Source organism: Octopus bimaculoides, chromosome 4 (assembly GCF_001194135.2).
Source record: "Octopus bimaculoides isolate UCB-OBI-ISO-001 chromosome 4, ASM119413v2, whole genome shotgun sequence".
NCBI lineage: Eukaryota > Metazoa > Mollusca > Cephalopoda > Octopoda > Octopodidae > Octopus > Octopus bimaculoides.
The window spans coordinates 11395944-11413893 of NC_068984.1; the positions used below are offsets into that span (position 1 = coordinate 11395944).

General features: G+C 34.7%; 1 protein-coding gene across 1 annotated transcript in view; it reads left to right on the top strand.

Annotated features, from left to right (window-relative positions):
• Positions 1-17950, top strand: part of LOC106872186 (DDB1- and CUL4-associated factor 1) — a 49928-nt gene that overhangs the window by 24881 nt on the left and 7097 nt on the right. The window contains exons 14-30 of the mRNA XM_014919084.2: positions 59-178; positions 868-970; positions 1869-1988; positions 3215-3286; positions 5200-5281; positions 5769-5908; positions 6937-7018; positions 8187-8305; positions 8960-9136; positions 9985-10181; positions 11163-11238; positions 11840-11901; positions 12900-12963; positions 14391-14462; positions 15316-15372; positions 15953-16035; positions 17385-17469. Coding sequence (XP_014774570.1) covers positions 59-178; positions 868-970; positions 1869-1988; positions 3215-3286; positions 5200-5281; positions 5769-5908; positions 6937-7018; positions 8187-8305; positions 8960-9136; positions 9985-10181; positions 11163-11238; positions 11840-11901; positions 12900-12963; positions 14391-14462; positions 15316-15372; positions 15953-16035; positions 17385-17469 — 1711 coding nt within the window. The remainder of the gene's footprint in view (positions 1-58; positions 179-867; positions 971-1868; positions 1989-3214; positions 3287-5199; positions 5282-5768; positions 5909-6936; positions 7019-8186; positions 8306-8959; positions 9137-9984; positions 10182-11162; positions 11239-11839; positions 11902-12899; positions 12964-14390; positions 14463-15315; positions 15373-15952; positions 16036-17384; positions 17470-17950) is intronic.

The following is a 17950-nucleotide window of genomic DNA, read 5'->3' on the forward strand; positions in this document are numbered from 1 at the left end:
CCCACCCACCCCCTCCATTTTCTGTTTTCTATCTTGAAACTATGTTTGTCTTTTGTAGGTCTGAAACCTTGTGCAGTGCAATGGATGTCTTAGCAGTCTGTACAATTATGCCTCAGTGCCAACTTGCTATGCTTGAACCCCTCCCAGTAGGCTTGGAGTTTACAGCCTCTGCTATCAAGTTAGTAACATCTAAAAATTAGTATTTCAAATATTTGTATATTTTTTTATCTCTGCATATTTTTATTTTTTAAGTTTACAAATGCATGGTTTGCATTTCAAACAGAAATGCATTTGCTAAGAGATCATATATCAGTTCAGTTTATTATTTCATCAGCTGCCTTGTACTTGTGAATGAGCCACGTAATTCTTCTTGGAACTGGTTGATTACCAGTTTCCATTTCTGAGTTGTAAGAAGACCATCGAGTTGTGAGAAAAAATTTGTCTATAACTATATAAAAATTTACTCAAACCACTTCATCTATTCTTACATGCAAAAAAAGGAATGCAGAACAGTAATACTAGTGTGAACAAATGAATTAGTGATTAGCATTTAAATATATATATATTGATGAAGATATATTGTATGCTAGCCTGGAAAGCAGGTGTAAAATGATGATGGTCTTATATTTCATTATCATTATTGTCATTTTCTGTCTGTTTTCTATGCTGATAGGAACCAGGTGAGTCATTTCTGCTCCCCTAGTAAAGTGAATTCATTGTGTTTCAGTTTTAAATTACTCCATTTTTCTGAAGAAAACATCTGAAAAATGCGCAATGGTGTTAAGTTTTCATAGCATTTTTAAAACAAAAATATTTATATGTCTATAATATACCTATATATGTAAATATGTATTTCCTTCTTTTAAGCATAATGATTGGTCTGGCTGAAGGCAAAACTGTTCAAGACCCTGAGGTACAAAAATCTGCTTTAAATGTCATCATAAATTGTGTCTGGGGACCAATGGAAAGGGTAAGTGTAATATTCTAATTACATATGATAACTGCTGTGAAAAACCTTTTGGCAATTTTACTCTTTTTTTTTTCTATAACATTTTGTGAAATCAAATATAGTTAACTGTCATCTAATTTAAAGGTATATGTAACCTAGTACATGAAAAATATTTTTTATCATCCTTTGCAGAGTAACATTAAGTGAAATTCATAGCATGCTGTTCTATCAGCATCCCATTATCATTGCTACATTGTATTACTATCAAAGAAACAACTTTCATTAGATCTATTCACATAACTAATTTTGGTAGCATGAAGTGGCATAGTCAACGGTCATGGGCTGAAAATTCTTTTATTAGTTTTAACATTTCCAAATTCAAATTTTTCTATGATTCTAGATAAAATGAGAAGCCACTGCTGTGTATTTTTCTCTGAATCATTGTATGGAGGAGGATTTTCACTAGCGTTCTAATACATGATGGTTGGGAGTTTTAGCTATTGGACTATCAACTCAATGGTCATACATTTGAATTATAATTATAGGGTATTTCTAAGTCCATATTGCGATAAAAGTACAATTTCAATCTCTTTGTTCACATTTTAAGTTCTTCCATTTAAATAATTTCTACAGAATTTGGTGAACCTCTTAGCCATATCAGCAGAGAATGAAACTATGAAAATATGTTTGATAAAAGCATCAGTAATTTGTGTAGTTCCAGATTTAATATATTGTCACCTGTTTTAAAATGTACCAATCCACGGTTTAAAAATTTGGCGGTATTGGCTTAAGTCTAACTTAACTCTTCTGATGTTCAAGAATTAATTCTTCATTGTGTTGTAGGATTATGAAACAGCCTTCCATAAAATAAACTTCTAAATTTGTATATATAACACCAAGATGTATTCTCCCTTTACAGCTTGGCGGTGGAGTAGGTCGATTCAAAGGATCTGGTTCTAAAAAGAGGATTAATTGGAAGGTTGGAGAAGATGTCTTGGGTAAAATGTGGGATGGAATTAGAGGAAACAATGGCATCATGGTGAGTTATTTTTGTTTTTGTCTTTTTGTCTTATGACTCTTCATTTGAATGCAATCTGGGGTAACTTGAGGGTTTATGTTTTAATAATTCATCATCATCATCATTTAACGTCCGCTCTCCATGCCAGCATGGGTTTGACGCTTTGACTGGGGACTGGTGAACCAGGTGGCGACACCAGACTCCAATCTGATCTGGCAGAGTTTCTACAGCTGGATGCCCTTCCTAACGCCAACCACTCTGAGTGTGTAGTGGGTGCCTTTTACGTGCCACCGGCACGAGGGCCAGTCTGGCGGTACTGGCAACAGCCACGCTCAAATGGTGTTTTTTACATGCCACCTGCACAGGAGTCAGTCCAATGTTTTGTTTTGAATGAAAATAAAAAAAAAAGATGCTGGTAATTTCCCCCACCCCAAAAAGAAATCTTTGATATTATATTTAATTATTTTACCTTCAGTTATCAAATTGAGACAAGTTATTAACCTGGATCATTTTCTTTAGTATATATAAACATCATGATAAAATTACATCCTAAAAACATAAGACAAGTGTTACACACACACGTAATCTACAATAAATATTGAAAGTAAAACATTAGATATCTTTCATCTTTTACTTGTTTTGCTCATTAAACTGCAGCCATGCTGGAGCACTGTCTTCAAGAATTTTTAGTTGAATAAGACTTAATTGTTGAAGTCTAGTACTTATTCTTTTGGCTCCTTTTGCTGAACTTCTAAGTTACTGGGATGTAAACACACCAACACTGGTTTTGAAACTGTGGTGGGAAACATACAAAGACACATGCACATGCATACATGACGGGCTTCTTTCAGTTTCCATCTACCAAATCTACTCACAAGGCTTTGGTCAGCCTAAGGCCATAGCAGAAGACACTTGCCAAGGTATCACGCAGTAGGACTGAACCTGGGACCATGTGGATTTATTTACAATATCTTATTAATCCAATTTAACCTCTATTTCTTCTAATACCTTTCTCTTTCATATATCACAGACCAAAAATAAATTTAATTAAGAATAAGGTTGTCTTCTCAATTTGTAAAACAAAGACAATGATTACAAAAATTTCACCACAACAGTCAGTATATAAACAGATAGCATAACACAATTTAGTACATAAATATATATGTTAAAAATTGTTTGTGGTTAGATAAATATTATTGCTGTTATTTGAATTTTGAGTATAATTTGTTGTTTGTATTGTTTTCTAGGTTCTTCTGAAGTTATTATCTCAGAAAACTCCCATTAGCGAAGCTGATAATATTCGTGCTTTAGCGTGTAAAGTAAGGCAATGTTTTAATATATTCTCAACATAGTTTTTTTATTGTACCTTCTTTATGTCTTTTCAAATGTGATTCAGATACTGCAATGATTATTAGTAATAATTATCGTTATGAGGAGTTATTAAAGTTATTTAATTTAATCCCTGTTACTATATTGTGGTATTTATACAGTTACTTGGAACATACTCTATTTTATTTGTTTCAGTCATTTGACTGTGGCCATGCTGGAGCACCGCCTCTTTAGTCGAGCAAATCGACCCAGGACTTATTCTTTGTAAGCCTAGTACTTATTCTATCGGTTTCTTCTGCCGAACCGCTCAGTTACGGGGACCTAAACACACCAGCATCGGTTGTCAAGCAATGTTGGGGGGGGGGGGTCAAACACAGACACACATACATATATACGACGGGCTTCTTCCAGTTTCCGTCTACCAAATCCACTCACAAGGCTTTGGTCGGCCCAAGGCTATAGTAGAAGACACTTGCCCAAGGTCCCACGCAGTGAGACTGAACCCAGAACCATGTGGTTCGTAAGCAAGCTACTTACCACACAGCCATTCCTATGCCATGTGAATTTTGACAGTTGGGACACCCTTGTAAAAGTGTTCAACTCTGAAGTGAATCTGCTACTTATTTTCAGATAAATAGATCTTCTTTGTCACGGAACTTAACACAACAAATATTAGGTTTTTAATTTATGATATTGCAGTTCTGTATTTCTAAGATAAGTTTAGATATTTTTTATTTTTACTAATACACTATTTGGATCTGGGTATTTTAGGATTGTTTTCACATATTGTATTTGTACATGTGATTATTTCCTTGTGTTTGGACTGCATTCCTAAACTGCTATTGCACTCTCAATGATAAAACCCAGCTTAGAATGTGTCTAAATACTGTTTTGCTAACTGCTCACTTTCTCATCTATATTTTTAACTTCATTTGTTGTTTTTTGTTTGTTTATTGTTTGGGTTTTTTTTTTAGCTTTTGCATCAGTCCTTATTCTAAAATAAATCGTTCACATAGTAGTGGCGATTCTCATCATCATCATTGTTTAACGTCTGCTTTCCATGCTGGCTTGGGTTGGACAGTTTGACTGAAGGCTGGTGAGCCAGAAGGCTGCACCAGGCTCCAATCTGATCTGGCAATGTTTCTACAGCTGGGTACCCTTCCTGATGCCAACCACTCCGAGAGTGTAGTGGGTGCTTTTTATGTGCCACCGGCATGAGGGCCAGACAAGTGGTACTGGCATTGGCCACGCTTGAATGGTGCGTGATCGTTGCCAGTGCCTGCTGGAATCAACTTTGATTTTCCTATCTCTAGAGTTGGTAAAATAAATATTAGCCATGTACTGAGTTAGTTAATACTTATTAGTCTTTTGGAACTTAGTAGCCTTGTACTAGTGAGAAGCATTTATATTGAAGTTAATCACAATACTGAGTCTTCTATGTTCTGAGTTCACATTTTGCCAAAATCAACTTTTCATCATTCTATATATGTGCTACAAATTTTTTAACATTATTTAATATCAATAAATTCATTATTATTATTAAGACAGTTCGCTGGCAGAATCGTTAGCGCATCAGGCAAAATGCTTAGCAGAATTTCATCCGTTTTTGTGTTCTGAGTTCAAATTCCGCCAATGTTGACTTTGCCTTTCATCAATAAATTAAGTACCAGTAAAACACTAGAGTCGATGTAATTAATTAGTCCCCTCCCCACAAAATTTCAGGCCTTGTGCTTTCAGCAGAAAGGATTTTTATTATTATTATCTTAAATGATTTCTTCAAGTATTTCCTTCTAAAATAATGTTGATAAAACTTTCATAATAAGTGTTAAATATAATATACTATTTGTAATAAAAATTAAAAACATTTAAAATCTCTTAAATAAGATTGTCTTTACTTTCTTAGGCTCTTGTTGGTTTGTCTCGGTCCGAAACAGTTCGGCAGATCATTGGGAAACTTCCTTTATTCAATAATGGTTTATTGCAACGTGAGTGTCGATATTTTCACCTATATTTTTGTCCATCTGTCAGTAAATATTTGTGATTATTAAATTCTGAAAGAAATATCACTTGATGTACTATGTGGTTTTTATTGATCTTATCAATTAAGTTTTGTAATTTTTGGGGTTTCTTTGTAAAGTTTTAATGGATGCCATTCTGAAGTAACTTTGTTGCAGTAATTCGGTAGAGTTTGGATTCAGATATTGCATTAATTTGATAATTGGTATAAAAACATAAATAAAACATCAAATTTCGGTTACACCACAACTGATGTCTATAAACCCAATATTGATGTCTATCATAAAATCTTTAAATGGTTTTGAACTATGCAAACTTCCAAAGTAAAGTGCGTTAATAAAGTACTTTTATCTTTATTAAATAGTTTCCACAAATATTTATGGGTAGGATCAGAGACAGAAATACACAGACTGAATATTTTACTTTACATCTTTAAACTGTTTTCTTTTAATACAGAGCTTATGAAAGAACCTGTTCTTCAAGACAAGCGACAAGCACATGTCAAATTTTGCAAGTATTCCAATGAATTAATTGAACGTGTGTCTGGAAAACACCATAATGCAAATATTGAAGCTTCTCTTCAAGACATCAGGAAGGTAATTGAAAGATGTATGGTTTTTCCTGGCTTCAAAAAAAAAATATATATGCATAGATTTGTATTGTGTCACTGAATAAATATTTTTATGTTGATGGGAGGAGGTGCTGCTGTAAGTATTTGGAAAATAAACAGTCCTGTATTTGTCATGTGAAACAGCTCAGAATTGAAATGTGTAGATATAATATTGAACTACCAGCTAAAACAATTTAAGTTTAAATTCATTGAAGATGTCTCATTGTGTATTTGGATGGTTAGACTTAATTCTATAGGTTTCAGTTGATTTAGTTGTCAGAAATAGATACCAGACAGTCTGGGGAAATTACCTGAGATAGATTGGCCTCTTATACAGGAGATTTATCTCTATTTCAGTTTATATCCTGAAACAGCTACCAGAAAAGATCTTTTGTTTTTATGAAACGAGACATTAGTCTGTAATCTGACAAGATTCCATGAAATTCTTAGTATGTAGTTTGTATGTAACCCAGTGCCCTACTCTCAAGGAGTTATTCAAGATATCAATATATGTAACCACAATCACTCAAAATGTTAATTTAACAAATGTTTGTGTGTTCATTAACTGTCAAAACAGTTTGATGCATATAAAATATAGGATTTTAGGTTGATGTTTTTGTCAGCCATGATAAGGAGGATCTGTGATCAAAGGTATTTTAGCTATGACATTGCCCACGTTTGGATGGTGCTTTTTATGTGCCACCAGCACGGGGAGCCAATCAGGCAGCACTGAGGTGCTTATTGCATGCCACCATCAGTGGCAATATTAATTTATTTGTTGAAATAAACAGTTTTTGTTTGAATTAATTTTGAAAATGAATTTAGTAAAATAATTTTGCTATTAATTAAGCTGGTTTTCAGAACATAAATTAGCATAAAATTTTCATATCACTTTAAACCAGGGAATTCATATCATAGAGTCAAACGCAGGCTGTGATGGGTTGTTATCTTCCGATAAATCATTTAAAATTTTTTCCAAATGCTTTAAAAAAATTATCCTTTCTTGTTTTCAAGGCTGATATTGTAGCTCAGACGAAAATTACTTTCCAGAAGAGAGAATTATTTCATTTGATCCACGAGTATCTTTTGTCTGAAGGTTAGTTTTTTTTTTTTTTTTTACACTCTTAAAACATTACCTATCTTTGCTATCACCATCATCATAACCTCTGCCAAGGAAAGAGGTTCTGTTTTCATTGGCGTTTGTTTGTCTGTCTGTGTGCAAAATAACTCAAAAAGTTGTGAACGGTATTCGATGAAACTTATAGGAAAAGTTAGTAATGACACAAGGAACAGATGATGAAATGTTGGTCATGATCCAGGAATTTTTATGGATTCTTGAAGAATTTTTCATTTGTTATATTTACTTTACATGAAGTATTACAATGTTACGTTCTTTGATTATCTCCCTTCAAAACACGTTCATCGTTGTTGTTTCCAAAGTTTATTTTCGTTTCTCTATTAGTAATTTTACTTGCGTATCTATCTTAAAATGAACTGGTTGGCAGAGGATGACATGACAAACCTTGACTATTGGGATCGACTCAAAAAGCTCAGGCTTTGCTCCCTCCACCGCTGCTGTGAGCTCTATATCATGTATGATGTGGAAAATATTCCATCAACATTGCCCATCTTTAAAATTCGTTCAAGGCTTCCCCCCCCCCCCGTGCTATCTGTCCACTACAGACTGTGTATCTCTTCCAGGTGGTGTTATTGAATTAGATATGGCCTGAGTCAACTTCGGCCGAAACTTATCTAAGTAATCTAATCTATGCTGTAACCTTTTAATCAAAGCATCACAACATCGGTAGAGGCTGATCTCTTAACATTTCTGATGGTCTTAAGTATAAGAAAAATTATTAAAGATTTATATAGAACCACAGTCAGAGTATGTCTATAAGCTGTGTTTAGACCTGGTTTCTATCCTCAAACTGTTCCATTTTGTAGATGTAATTTTTTAATTTTTTTTTTTAATAAAGCACTCCAAAATTAGAAATATCAAAAATCTGCAACAATCTTGGTCCCATGAGTATCAGATAATGGATTTTCAACTGTGTAAAGAAAATGATTGTAGTGATTGTAGTTTTGATGGTTTGGGAAATTGGGCAATTTTCAGCATGCGTGTATATGGGTAGAAATTAGCTGCTTGGCAGAGGTCTGCGCTCTCTCAGTGCTTTTCTAGTTGTCTTTACATCCATTTTTTCCTATGTGGTGTTTCCATTGAAAAGCAGTCTCACTAAATTTAACTTTATATTCTTTTGTTTCAGGTTGTGTCAATTCAGCAACTGCCCTTCAGACAGAGGCTAACTTACCTTGCAATATGTCCATTCCTACAGTCCATCCAACAAACCCGCTGATTAACCCAATTATGACCACACCAAAAGCTGTAAGATATTTTTCTTTACTATCTCTAATATGGGAAATGAGTGGTGTTTTTTGTTGGCTACTAATAAAGGATTATTTTAATAATGGCTTTATTACATCTGAATAAACAAATAAATGTAATAGTTCTTAATGAGATACTTTAATTAATATTTTGCACTGTTGTAAAATAGATAAAACAAATTGCGAAAGTATTTTTTAATATAAATATTACAGTTGTGATATTTACTCATCTGTGGTTGCCAAAACTACAAACTCTGGTTGCTTAGAAATTATGAAATACAATTGTATTGGTTTCTTGAAAGTTAATATTTTTGTCAAGTGCTATAGAGCAATTGTAGTGAAAGATGAAGCTACTACCTTTTATGTATGCATGCAAACCCCTTATTTCAACCAAATGAAACTCTCATTAGCTGATCAGTCTTTTAATAGCAAGACATATCAAGATCGCCTATATGCAAAGTTAGGTCTCTCATAAGCTTTAATGTACTAAAAACCTTTTTTTCCTAAATATGTTCTGCTGAGGGGTATGCCCATGTGTTTTTAATGCTATCAAATATGATATTTAGTTAAACTTTCATCTGTGAAAGAATTGTACACAACCCAATTGAAACACATGTTTATTGTTACTCATTTGTTTACTTGTTTGTATTTGCAGTCACGTCAACTGAGTCCATTACCAACTAGTCACAATTCTAACCAAACCCCATCTCTATTATCACATTCCTCTGGTGCCAGTATCCTCAACACCAATGGCACTTTAGGTCCTGTAAAGTTCTCACTTAATCGACACTCTGCTGCTTCTCCTGTAATTGCTTCAACACCAACTATCAAAGTAAGGGCCACATTTTGTTTTCCTCTTATTTCAATTTAGGTAATTTGTTAATCGTTTCAATGTCCCTAAAATATATATCATCATCATTTTTACAGCCATTTTTCCCCGCTAGAATGTCTTAGATAAAAGTTTGAAGCAGATTTCCTACAACTGGTTGCTCTTTCTGGTGCTGATCCATACTTGTTTTTCAAGTAAGGAATTATCTCATTCCACCAGTTAGCACATGTCTGTGGATCTATGGAGAAAATAAACAATGTCACCATCTGTTGATTAGCCAGACAATGTTCTGGCTCAACATTCACCACACCTCCACACCATCTGCATTTAACATCCACTTTAGGCTGGTACAGTTGGATGTTTTGATCCAATAAGTCAGAGAACTATGTCTGGCTCCAGTGTTCCAGTTTGTACATGGCTTCTACAACCAGGTGACCTTCCTAATGCCAACCACTTTACTGAATATACTGGGTGCTTGCTTTTTTTTTCATGGTACAAGCACTAATAATGTTGCCGTGTTGCTTGCAACATTAAAGATACCCCTTGACTGAGGGTGGGGGGGTAGAAGATTGGATGGGCACTTCAAGTGAAATATTGATATGGTGGGGTAAGTTGGGCATACATGTTTATGATGGGCTTCCTTGAAGTTTCTGTTTACCAATTTCACTCAGTAGATATCAGGTGGCCCAGGACTATAATAGCACATCAAAATATATTTTTAAATGCTTCAAACTTATGTAGATATTTTGTGTGTGTGTTTTACTTCATACTGTCTGTCTAAAAAGTTACTTTCACTCATTTAATCATTTCCTCTTTTCAAATAAATATATAATCGATTTGTTTCCATTTAGGCCAACCAGGCAGCTAATGCCAGGTCTCAGCTTACGAAAGATCGACTAGAAGACATGACCATCATGAAAAATATGATTCACAAGCACCATTCTGATAATGAGGTAACATTGGATGGCATTGTTACAGAATATCTCAGGAAACAACATGCACTCTGTAAGAACCCCATGGTAACGTGTCCCCCAATGTCACTCTTCACGTAAGTGTTGACCAATTTTCAATTTCTCCGCTTACTTTAAGCAGGAATGGGAGGGTATCTGTTAAAACAAAAATCACTGGTATCATTGAATTAGAAAATAAAGGCTGGAGAATAAATTCCAGTATCATCATCTTCATTTAATGTCCACTTTTCCATGTTTGCATGGGCCAGATGGAATTTACTGAGGTAGATTTTCTACAGCCAAATGACCCTCTTGTCACCAACCGATACCTGTTTGTAAGTGAGGGAATGTTTCCCTATGACCAGACATGATTTCTTAGAATATTGGAAATGAGTGACATTCATTTACAACAACCATGTGATGTTTACACAAGGAGACACTAAGTAGGCCTCTTTCAGTTTCTATCTACCAAATCCATTTACTAGGCTTTGGTCAGCCCAGGACTTAAGTAGAAGGCACTTGTCCAAAGTACCACACAGTGGGACTGAACCTGAAACATTGTTAGCTGGGAAGCAAATGCCTGCTCCTGAAAAGAACTGAATTTTATATCTTAGCTTGATGAAACCAACTATTTTTGTTCATTAAGCCATTATTCCAGGAGACATTTGTATTTAAGGGGTTGATTTGTGATGGTCTGAATTTTGGCTTTGTCTTTTTTAATCTGTCACTCTTGAGAAGTTTGATCATGTTCATAAAAGTTTGTGATTTCAGAAATTGTATGACAACCTTGTAATATTGTAATAACAAAATTTCATCTCATAATTATCAAATTCTGAAACATTTACATTTACATCAGAAACTATTGAACAGAGCTTTATGGAGGGTACTCAATAAATAATTGTTTTAATTAGTATTTCAAATATTTATTGGTTAAAATTTGAGTATTTCAGTCCTGTTTCTGTAAGGCCGTTTACAAATTGGTGAAAAATGGCATTGACCATATGTTCTGTTTCCTAATGTTTTCCTTTGTATACATTTGTTTAAAACGAGAAAGATAATGGAGCTTTTGTCATTTTCAGTCCTCATAAATGTCCTGATCCTCGAGGAAGTAGATTTGCTCCTACTTGCATTACAGCTAGAGTTAATAGAGCTATGGTACGTATTGAACATTAAAATAATGTTATTGTTTTTGTATTTGTTGTGTGTTATTTGATTCACTCATTCTCGATATTTATTCAAAGCCAGAAGACAGTGTTTGAATAAGTCCTTTTACTCAATGAAATATCTTCACTAATATTTAGATATACTTCTTAATAGCCAACTAACCTTAAAATACATTTGGTACCAAGAATTCATCTTCTATGGTATTTGCTTGATTATAAAACTTGGAATACTATTTATTTGTTACTTTTTAAATTTTGCTTATTTACAGAAATGTAATACTATATCTTACTTTACAGTATTTTCTTTGTACATACATTTTAACCAATAAAGCACGACTGTTTTATTCAATGCTTGAAAATATTTTAGTATATTACTCATCGTATTAATCAAAAACACTCAAAACTGAATTCAAATTTTCTGACCCAATTCTTATATCATTAACTAAAATCTGAACATGGTGGACCCTGCAAAGTCTCAAATTTAGCATATTAGATTAAAATTTTTTTAATTGATAAAAGCAATATTTATTGTCTCTGAAACAATTTATTTTGATATGTGTTAATGTATTTTTTTCTGGTTTTTCTTTATATAGATCTCTCCTAAATTTGGTGGTATTGATGGATTTAAGTGCCACAAAAAATATGTTTACAGCAGGTTTGTTTATTTTTTTAACTTTAAAACTTAGATGTTCCTGTCAGGTTAGTTAGACTAGCAGAACATAGATTTGAAATGTCAAAGACGTCTTCTGTATTTCCTGACCATCAACCTAATACACCCTGTTCTTTCACTTTGTTTTTGTGTTTTCTTTATTTTTGGACAATAGTTAGACTTTATTAAATATGTCACATTGCCTAACTTTGCCTGTAATATACAGATTAAATTATCCCTGTTTATATAAAGAGTAATTTTATTTAAAATCACTACTTCCATACCTTCTGCTCTTTAGAGCCAGAAACTGAACACAAAAATAAGTGGTTTTAATTGTCAATCCTTTGTGTGCGTTTGCTTTTCATTTCGATAACTGCTAAATATTCTGATGTATCTGTTAAAAGAATCTCCCCAAATTATCCCATCTTTCTATCTTCTGTTAGACTTTTAAGTAAGGGAAGAAAGATTCCTCTGATGGGTCTTTTAAGAGAAGCCCTTCTCATTAGGCTTTACAATTTCACATCTAGCTCCTGTTTCAGGGGTTTAAGTAGGATCTTGGGCATTATTCTAAAACACTGCATCCGTGCTAGTGACACAATCCTGTGTTTTACCTCAACCTTTTCTTTTGGTGCTGTGTCATCTAATGAAGATCCAATATTTCACTTTAAAAACATTATAACCATATAAGAAGAGCTGTCTTAGACTCGAATATCCATGAGCAATTCTCAGCTTAAGCTATACATTCTAGGATGCACAAATACAGTGCTCTACTACCAGGATGTCCCACATTTTTATCAGTCTAAAATTGCCCAGAAAAGACTAACATCCTTTGCAGGATTAAGAAACACTTTACTCATTACTGACTGCTACTTGTCCTTGTGATTCATGTCCTTGGTCTCTACCATACTTGGTATATTCAGAAAAAAGTCACTTGTCTGGTTGATAAACCATCCCTTTTCTCTGTTTTCCTTGAATTTAACATTGATTTTTGGTGTTGTTTTCAGATTCAAACCTATCCGCACATTCCGTGATCCAGATGAAGATGGTTATTCTTCTTGTACATTTATTGTAAGTTGTTTTGTTTTAAATACATTATTCTATATATGATGACATTATTCTAACTTATAAACTAAACAGTTTAGCCAGTTATAGTTTATTAACATAATTATCAATTTGAGAGTTTCTTTTCTTTAAAAGCATTTAAAATATGTCAGATTTATAAAGCTTGGATTTAGTAAAAAAAAAAAAAAGTTAGACTCAATTCAAGTATATTGTTGTTGTTGTTATTATCAACAATCCATCCATCTCTGGGGTGGGGGTGGGTGATTCCTCAGGCACCTCCTCCATACGGTCGTATTAGAAGCAACCATCATTTCCGGCTGAATCTCCAAATGTTACTAACGAAGACCTTGGATATTATCCACCCATCTTGTTCTTGGTCTACCCTTAAGTTTCCTGCTAGTTGACTTGACTTGAAGAATCTGTCTTGTGATTCATTCCTGCAACATTCTAATCACATGTCCATTGTACCAGAAAAGTAGCAACTTCACTGGAGAGACTCCCTGATCTGTGAGCTAGGCACCCTGTCAAGTAACATCACTCCAGAGACCCTTCAAAGGAATCCTGTTTCAGTTGCTTGTATTTGTGATTGTACTTTTTTGGTCATTACCCAACATTCATGATCACAGGTGAGGACAGGCATGGAAACCAAATTGAATTTAACGGGTTAGGTTTTTTGCCAACCTCTCCGCTCAGGAAGATTAAATGCTGAAGCTGGTGCATTACTGTGCCAGCATCTGTAATTCTAGCACCTAATTCAGCCTCCTGCCTCTTATCACTTGTGAATATAGTCCTGAAATATTTGAGCTTCTCCACTTGCCTCTGTGATGTTCCACTAACATGCAGAGTGCACTGGGAAGATTTTCTTGGGAGCACCAATATCTCATCCCTGCCTTGCAGCAATCAACAGTAAACCCATTCAGTGCATGTTGGTGATCACCTTCTGATGAGCCCAATATTTCTGTGTCGTCTGCAATTATCAACCAACACCCACTGATTGCAATACTACTTTCACGATGGCTGTGAACATCAATCCAGTTTGTGAAAATTATTATTACCTCCACCTTAGCGAAGGCAGCGGTATTGTTTTCGGTCATGTTAGTTTGTCTGTGGACAAGATATCTCAAGAACCACTGGATGGATTCGGATGAAACTTGCAGGGATGTTTGGCCTTGTGACTGGCATGAACTGATTAGGGTTTGGGATCGATTCAGTACCCTGGGTTATTTTTCCTTTTTTTTTTTTTACTTAATTTTTGAGAGTGGTTGGGTTCATTTTTAGTATTTTCATTTTATGAGAGCAATCAAGTTTATTTCAGATATTCTTATTTTTAAAAATCATCTCTTGCTAATCGTTGAGAGGACGTTGGTGTTGCCTTGGCAGAGGTTAGCACTCTCTGAGTACTCTTGTTTATCATTTATTTTTTTTACTTCCAGTCTTCCAGTAATTTTCTTCTTCTGGGTACATATTCCGGTGATTTAAAGCCTGTTAATATTCAAACTGGAGAGGTAAGTTAGTGTTTACTACACTTTTATTCTTGTATAAGAGGATTCTCTTGGCATTGTAAACCACCGAGCTATTGGTCTTATACCACTTAGTTCAGTAATCCACATTTGAATCATTCTCTATCATTGTTCCTATCTGCTCTGCTGTCAAGTCCTGTAGAATTGGATTAGAACTCAAATCTTCCCTTAAGGTGCTGATACTTGATTCACTCAGCTATTAAAACACCCGTTTCATATATCTTTTATTTTTTACTTGTTTCAATCATTAGCTTGTGACCATGCTGGGGCACTGCTTTGAAGCATTTTAGTCGAATGAATCCCCAATGCTTCATCATCATCATTGTTTAACGTCTGCTTTCCATGCTAGCATGGGTTGGACGATTTGTCTGAGGACTGGCGAACCAGATGGCTGCATCAGGCTCTAATCTGATCTGACCGAGTTTCTACAGCTGGATGCCCTTCCTAATGCCAACCACTCCGAGAATGTAGTGGGTGCTTTTACGTGCCACCGGCACGAAGGCCAGTCACATGGTACTGGCAACGGCCATGCTCAAATGGTATTTTTTACATGCCACCTGCACTGATTGTCAAACGGTGGTAGGGAAAACAGACACAGATGCATACACACACACACATATTTTGCATCTTATCACGGTACCACCACTTTTTCATAAACTCATATTCAGTCCTTTTAAATATCTTCCTCTCAATATTTATAACTCATAGACCACTTACGTAACATATTGTCCAAATCTTGCTCCTAAGAGGTATATACTTCTGCAGCTCCATTTATATCCCCCATGTTTACTCATTTATTATGAAACTGTATTAATTTGATTATTCTGACTGTTTACAGGAGGGCCGAAGTTATAACTGTCACTCATCTCCTATCACAAACTGCCGACAGACAAAGGTAAATTATTTCTTTCTACTACAAACTTATATAACGGTGGATATTATTATTATGCAAATACTATAGAACAGCAGTCGAGCTATATATATATATTTTTATATATGACGTTGACCACTAACGTGGACATTTAATGTGCTAGAAATAGATCACATCTTGTGTCTAAAAAGACCTAAATTGTTCTCAACATGAAATATAGCGTGATCTATTTCTAGCACATTAAATGTCCACGTTAGTGGTCAACGTCATATATAAAAATGTACTTTAATCCCCTGAGATTGCAGATACTGTTTCTGAATCTCTTTGATTTTTTAATAATATATATATATATATATATATATATATATATCCTACTTTCAGTTTCTAGTTTGTTTTCATTTCATTTCACTTGTGTAAGGTTTTTTATTTTTTACTGTAGCTTTAATTTCTGATGTTATTGGCTGCTTTGAGATTCAAAGACTTGAACAGTTGTTAATATCCAGTATTTTGTCTCCAACAAAATCTTTCAGAAATTACTTCCTGAGAATCTTTTATCTTAAAATTAATTATTATTTGCTTTTTTTCTTTCTTTCTTCCTTAACAGGATGGTAACCTTCTGGTTACTTCAGCATCATGGGGAACACCTCTTTCTTCTTTGTGGAAAAGTTTAGACAGACTTGAAAACCAGTAAGTGGTTTTTATGTTTCACTATCCAGTATATATACATTACTCATTTTAATGATTTGAGAAGAGCCTAAATCAAGTGTCTATTGTATTAAAGCAACATGAAAATAAATTTAGTAAAGTTTATTTGCCAACAGAATGTGGCAGTCCTATACAAGGATGATGTTACTGATGTTTAGCCCCAGGAAAACATATTTTCCAGCTGGCTACTGACACACTGTTTGTGTTCATATAGCATAAGCGAGGAAAGTCATTGCTTCCATCTCCAGCCTTTGTGATACAGACCTAGGTTTCTGGGTTGTTTCCCGTCCTCAGTGCGAAATAATCACAGGCTAGTGATGAGGGCTTCTTTGACTTGCTCATACTATATACTTTCTAAGCGACACACAGTTGCTGATCTTGTAAAGAGATAAACAGCTAGTTTTAAATCTCTGAGCAAGAGATATGCAGTAACAGTACTGAATTGTAGAGTTTATTTGCCAACAGAATGTGGCAGTCCTATACAAGGACGACATTACTGTTGTTTAGTCCAGGAAAAGAATTTTTCCAGCTGGCTACCGACAGTTTGTGTCTGTATAGCATGAGCAAGGGAGGTCATCACTACCATCTCCAGCCTTTCTGATGATACTCACAGACCTAGGTTTCTTTCCACCCTTGGTGCATGACAATCACAAGCTAGTGATGGGGGCTCATACTATATATTTTTTAAGTGACACACAGTTGCTGATCTCATAAAGAGAGAAATTAGTTTTAAATCTCTATATAACAGTTTGATTCGCTTCCATGCTACTTCATTTCGCAGGCCCCTAATGGGAGCCCGATTCCTTCAGACTTCAAGTTGGAGGTATGACTGGTGTGGTTCAGAATGTGGTTTTGAGTTCAGTTCCACTACAGGGCACTATAGGCAAATATCTTGTACTATAGCTCCCAGGCCAATCAAAGCCATGTGAGTGGATTTGGCAGATGGAAACCGAAATAAGCTTGTCATATATGTATGTCTGTGTGTGCATGGAGGTGTGTGTATGTCTCCTTGTTTTGACATTACATATTAGTTGTACACAAGTGTCACTCTCATTGAAGCAGTGTCCTTCATTTCCAATCTTCCACAGAAGCAGGTGATGGTTAATAACAAGAGCATCCAGCCATTGAAAATCTTCTTCAGTAAATTCTGTCTGATCCATGCAAGCATGGAAAACTAGACATCAAAATGAGAACGATGGTGTGTGTGTGCGTGTGTGCGCATATGTTATTTTGTCAGTGAAAATGTCTGATGTTCCCAAAACAATCAAAATTATGCTTTCAAAGTGTTTGATGATATGTCTTGAAAGGATGTCTTCTTTTGTAATTTTCAGGAAAAATTTCCCTGAAGACAATTATATGGAATTTAGCAAAAAGGTGCAGGATAAACTCATTGGAACGCGGGAAGAGAAAGCTTATGTAAGTATATTTGGGAATGCATGTGTGCACATGCATGTTTTTTTGGGGTTTTTTCCACTTCCGAACATGCAAATGAAGGTAATGTTTTTTTTTTTGTGGGGTTCAGGAGTGGCACAAACTCTAGCTACGCTAGTGTCCATTCTTGCTATATTTTGTATAGATATATGTGATGAAGCATTTTTTGTCAGATATTTTAAAGCAGTGCTTCTCAAACTTTTTTAACTATTGGCTCTCTTGTACTAACATTTTTTCAGTGCCTCCTTACAATATTTTTGTTGATATTATATTTTACTATCCTACTTTAGACAATACAGCATTTTTTACTCTGTCTAACAATACTGATTTATTATTTTAGATAGTGTGGAGTTCTGTATTGTTTGACAGTACAAAACCATACTCTACCTTAGAGAATTTTAATACTGAAAATATTTTACTATAGCTTCAGAATACTAAATTATCATCCCTCTTTAGATAGTGTAAT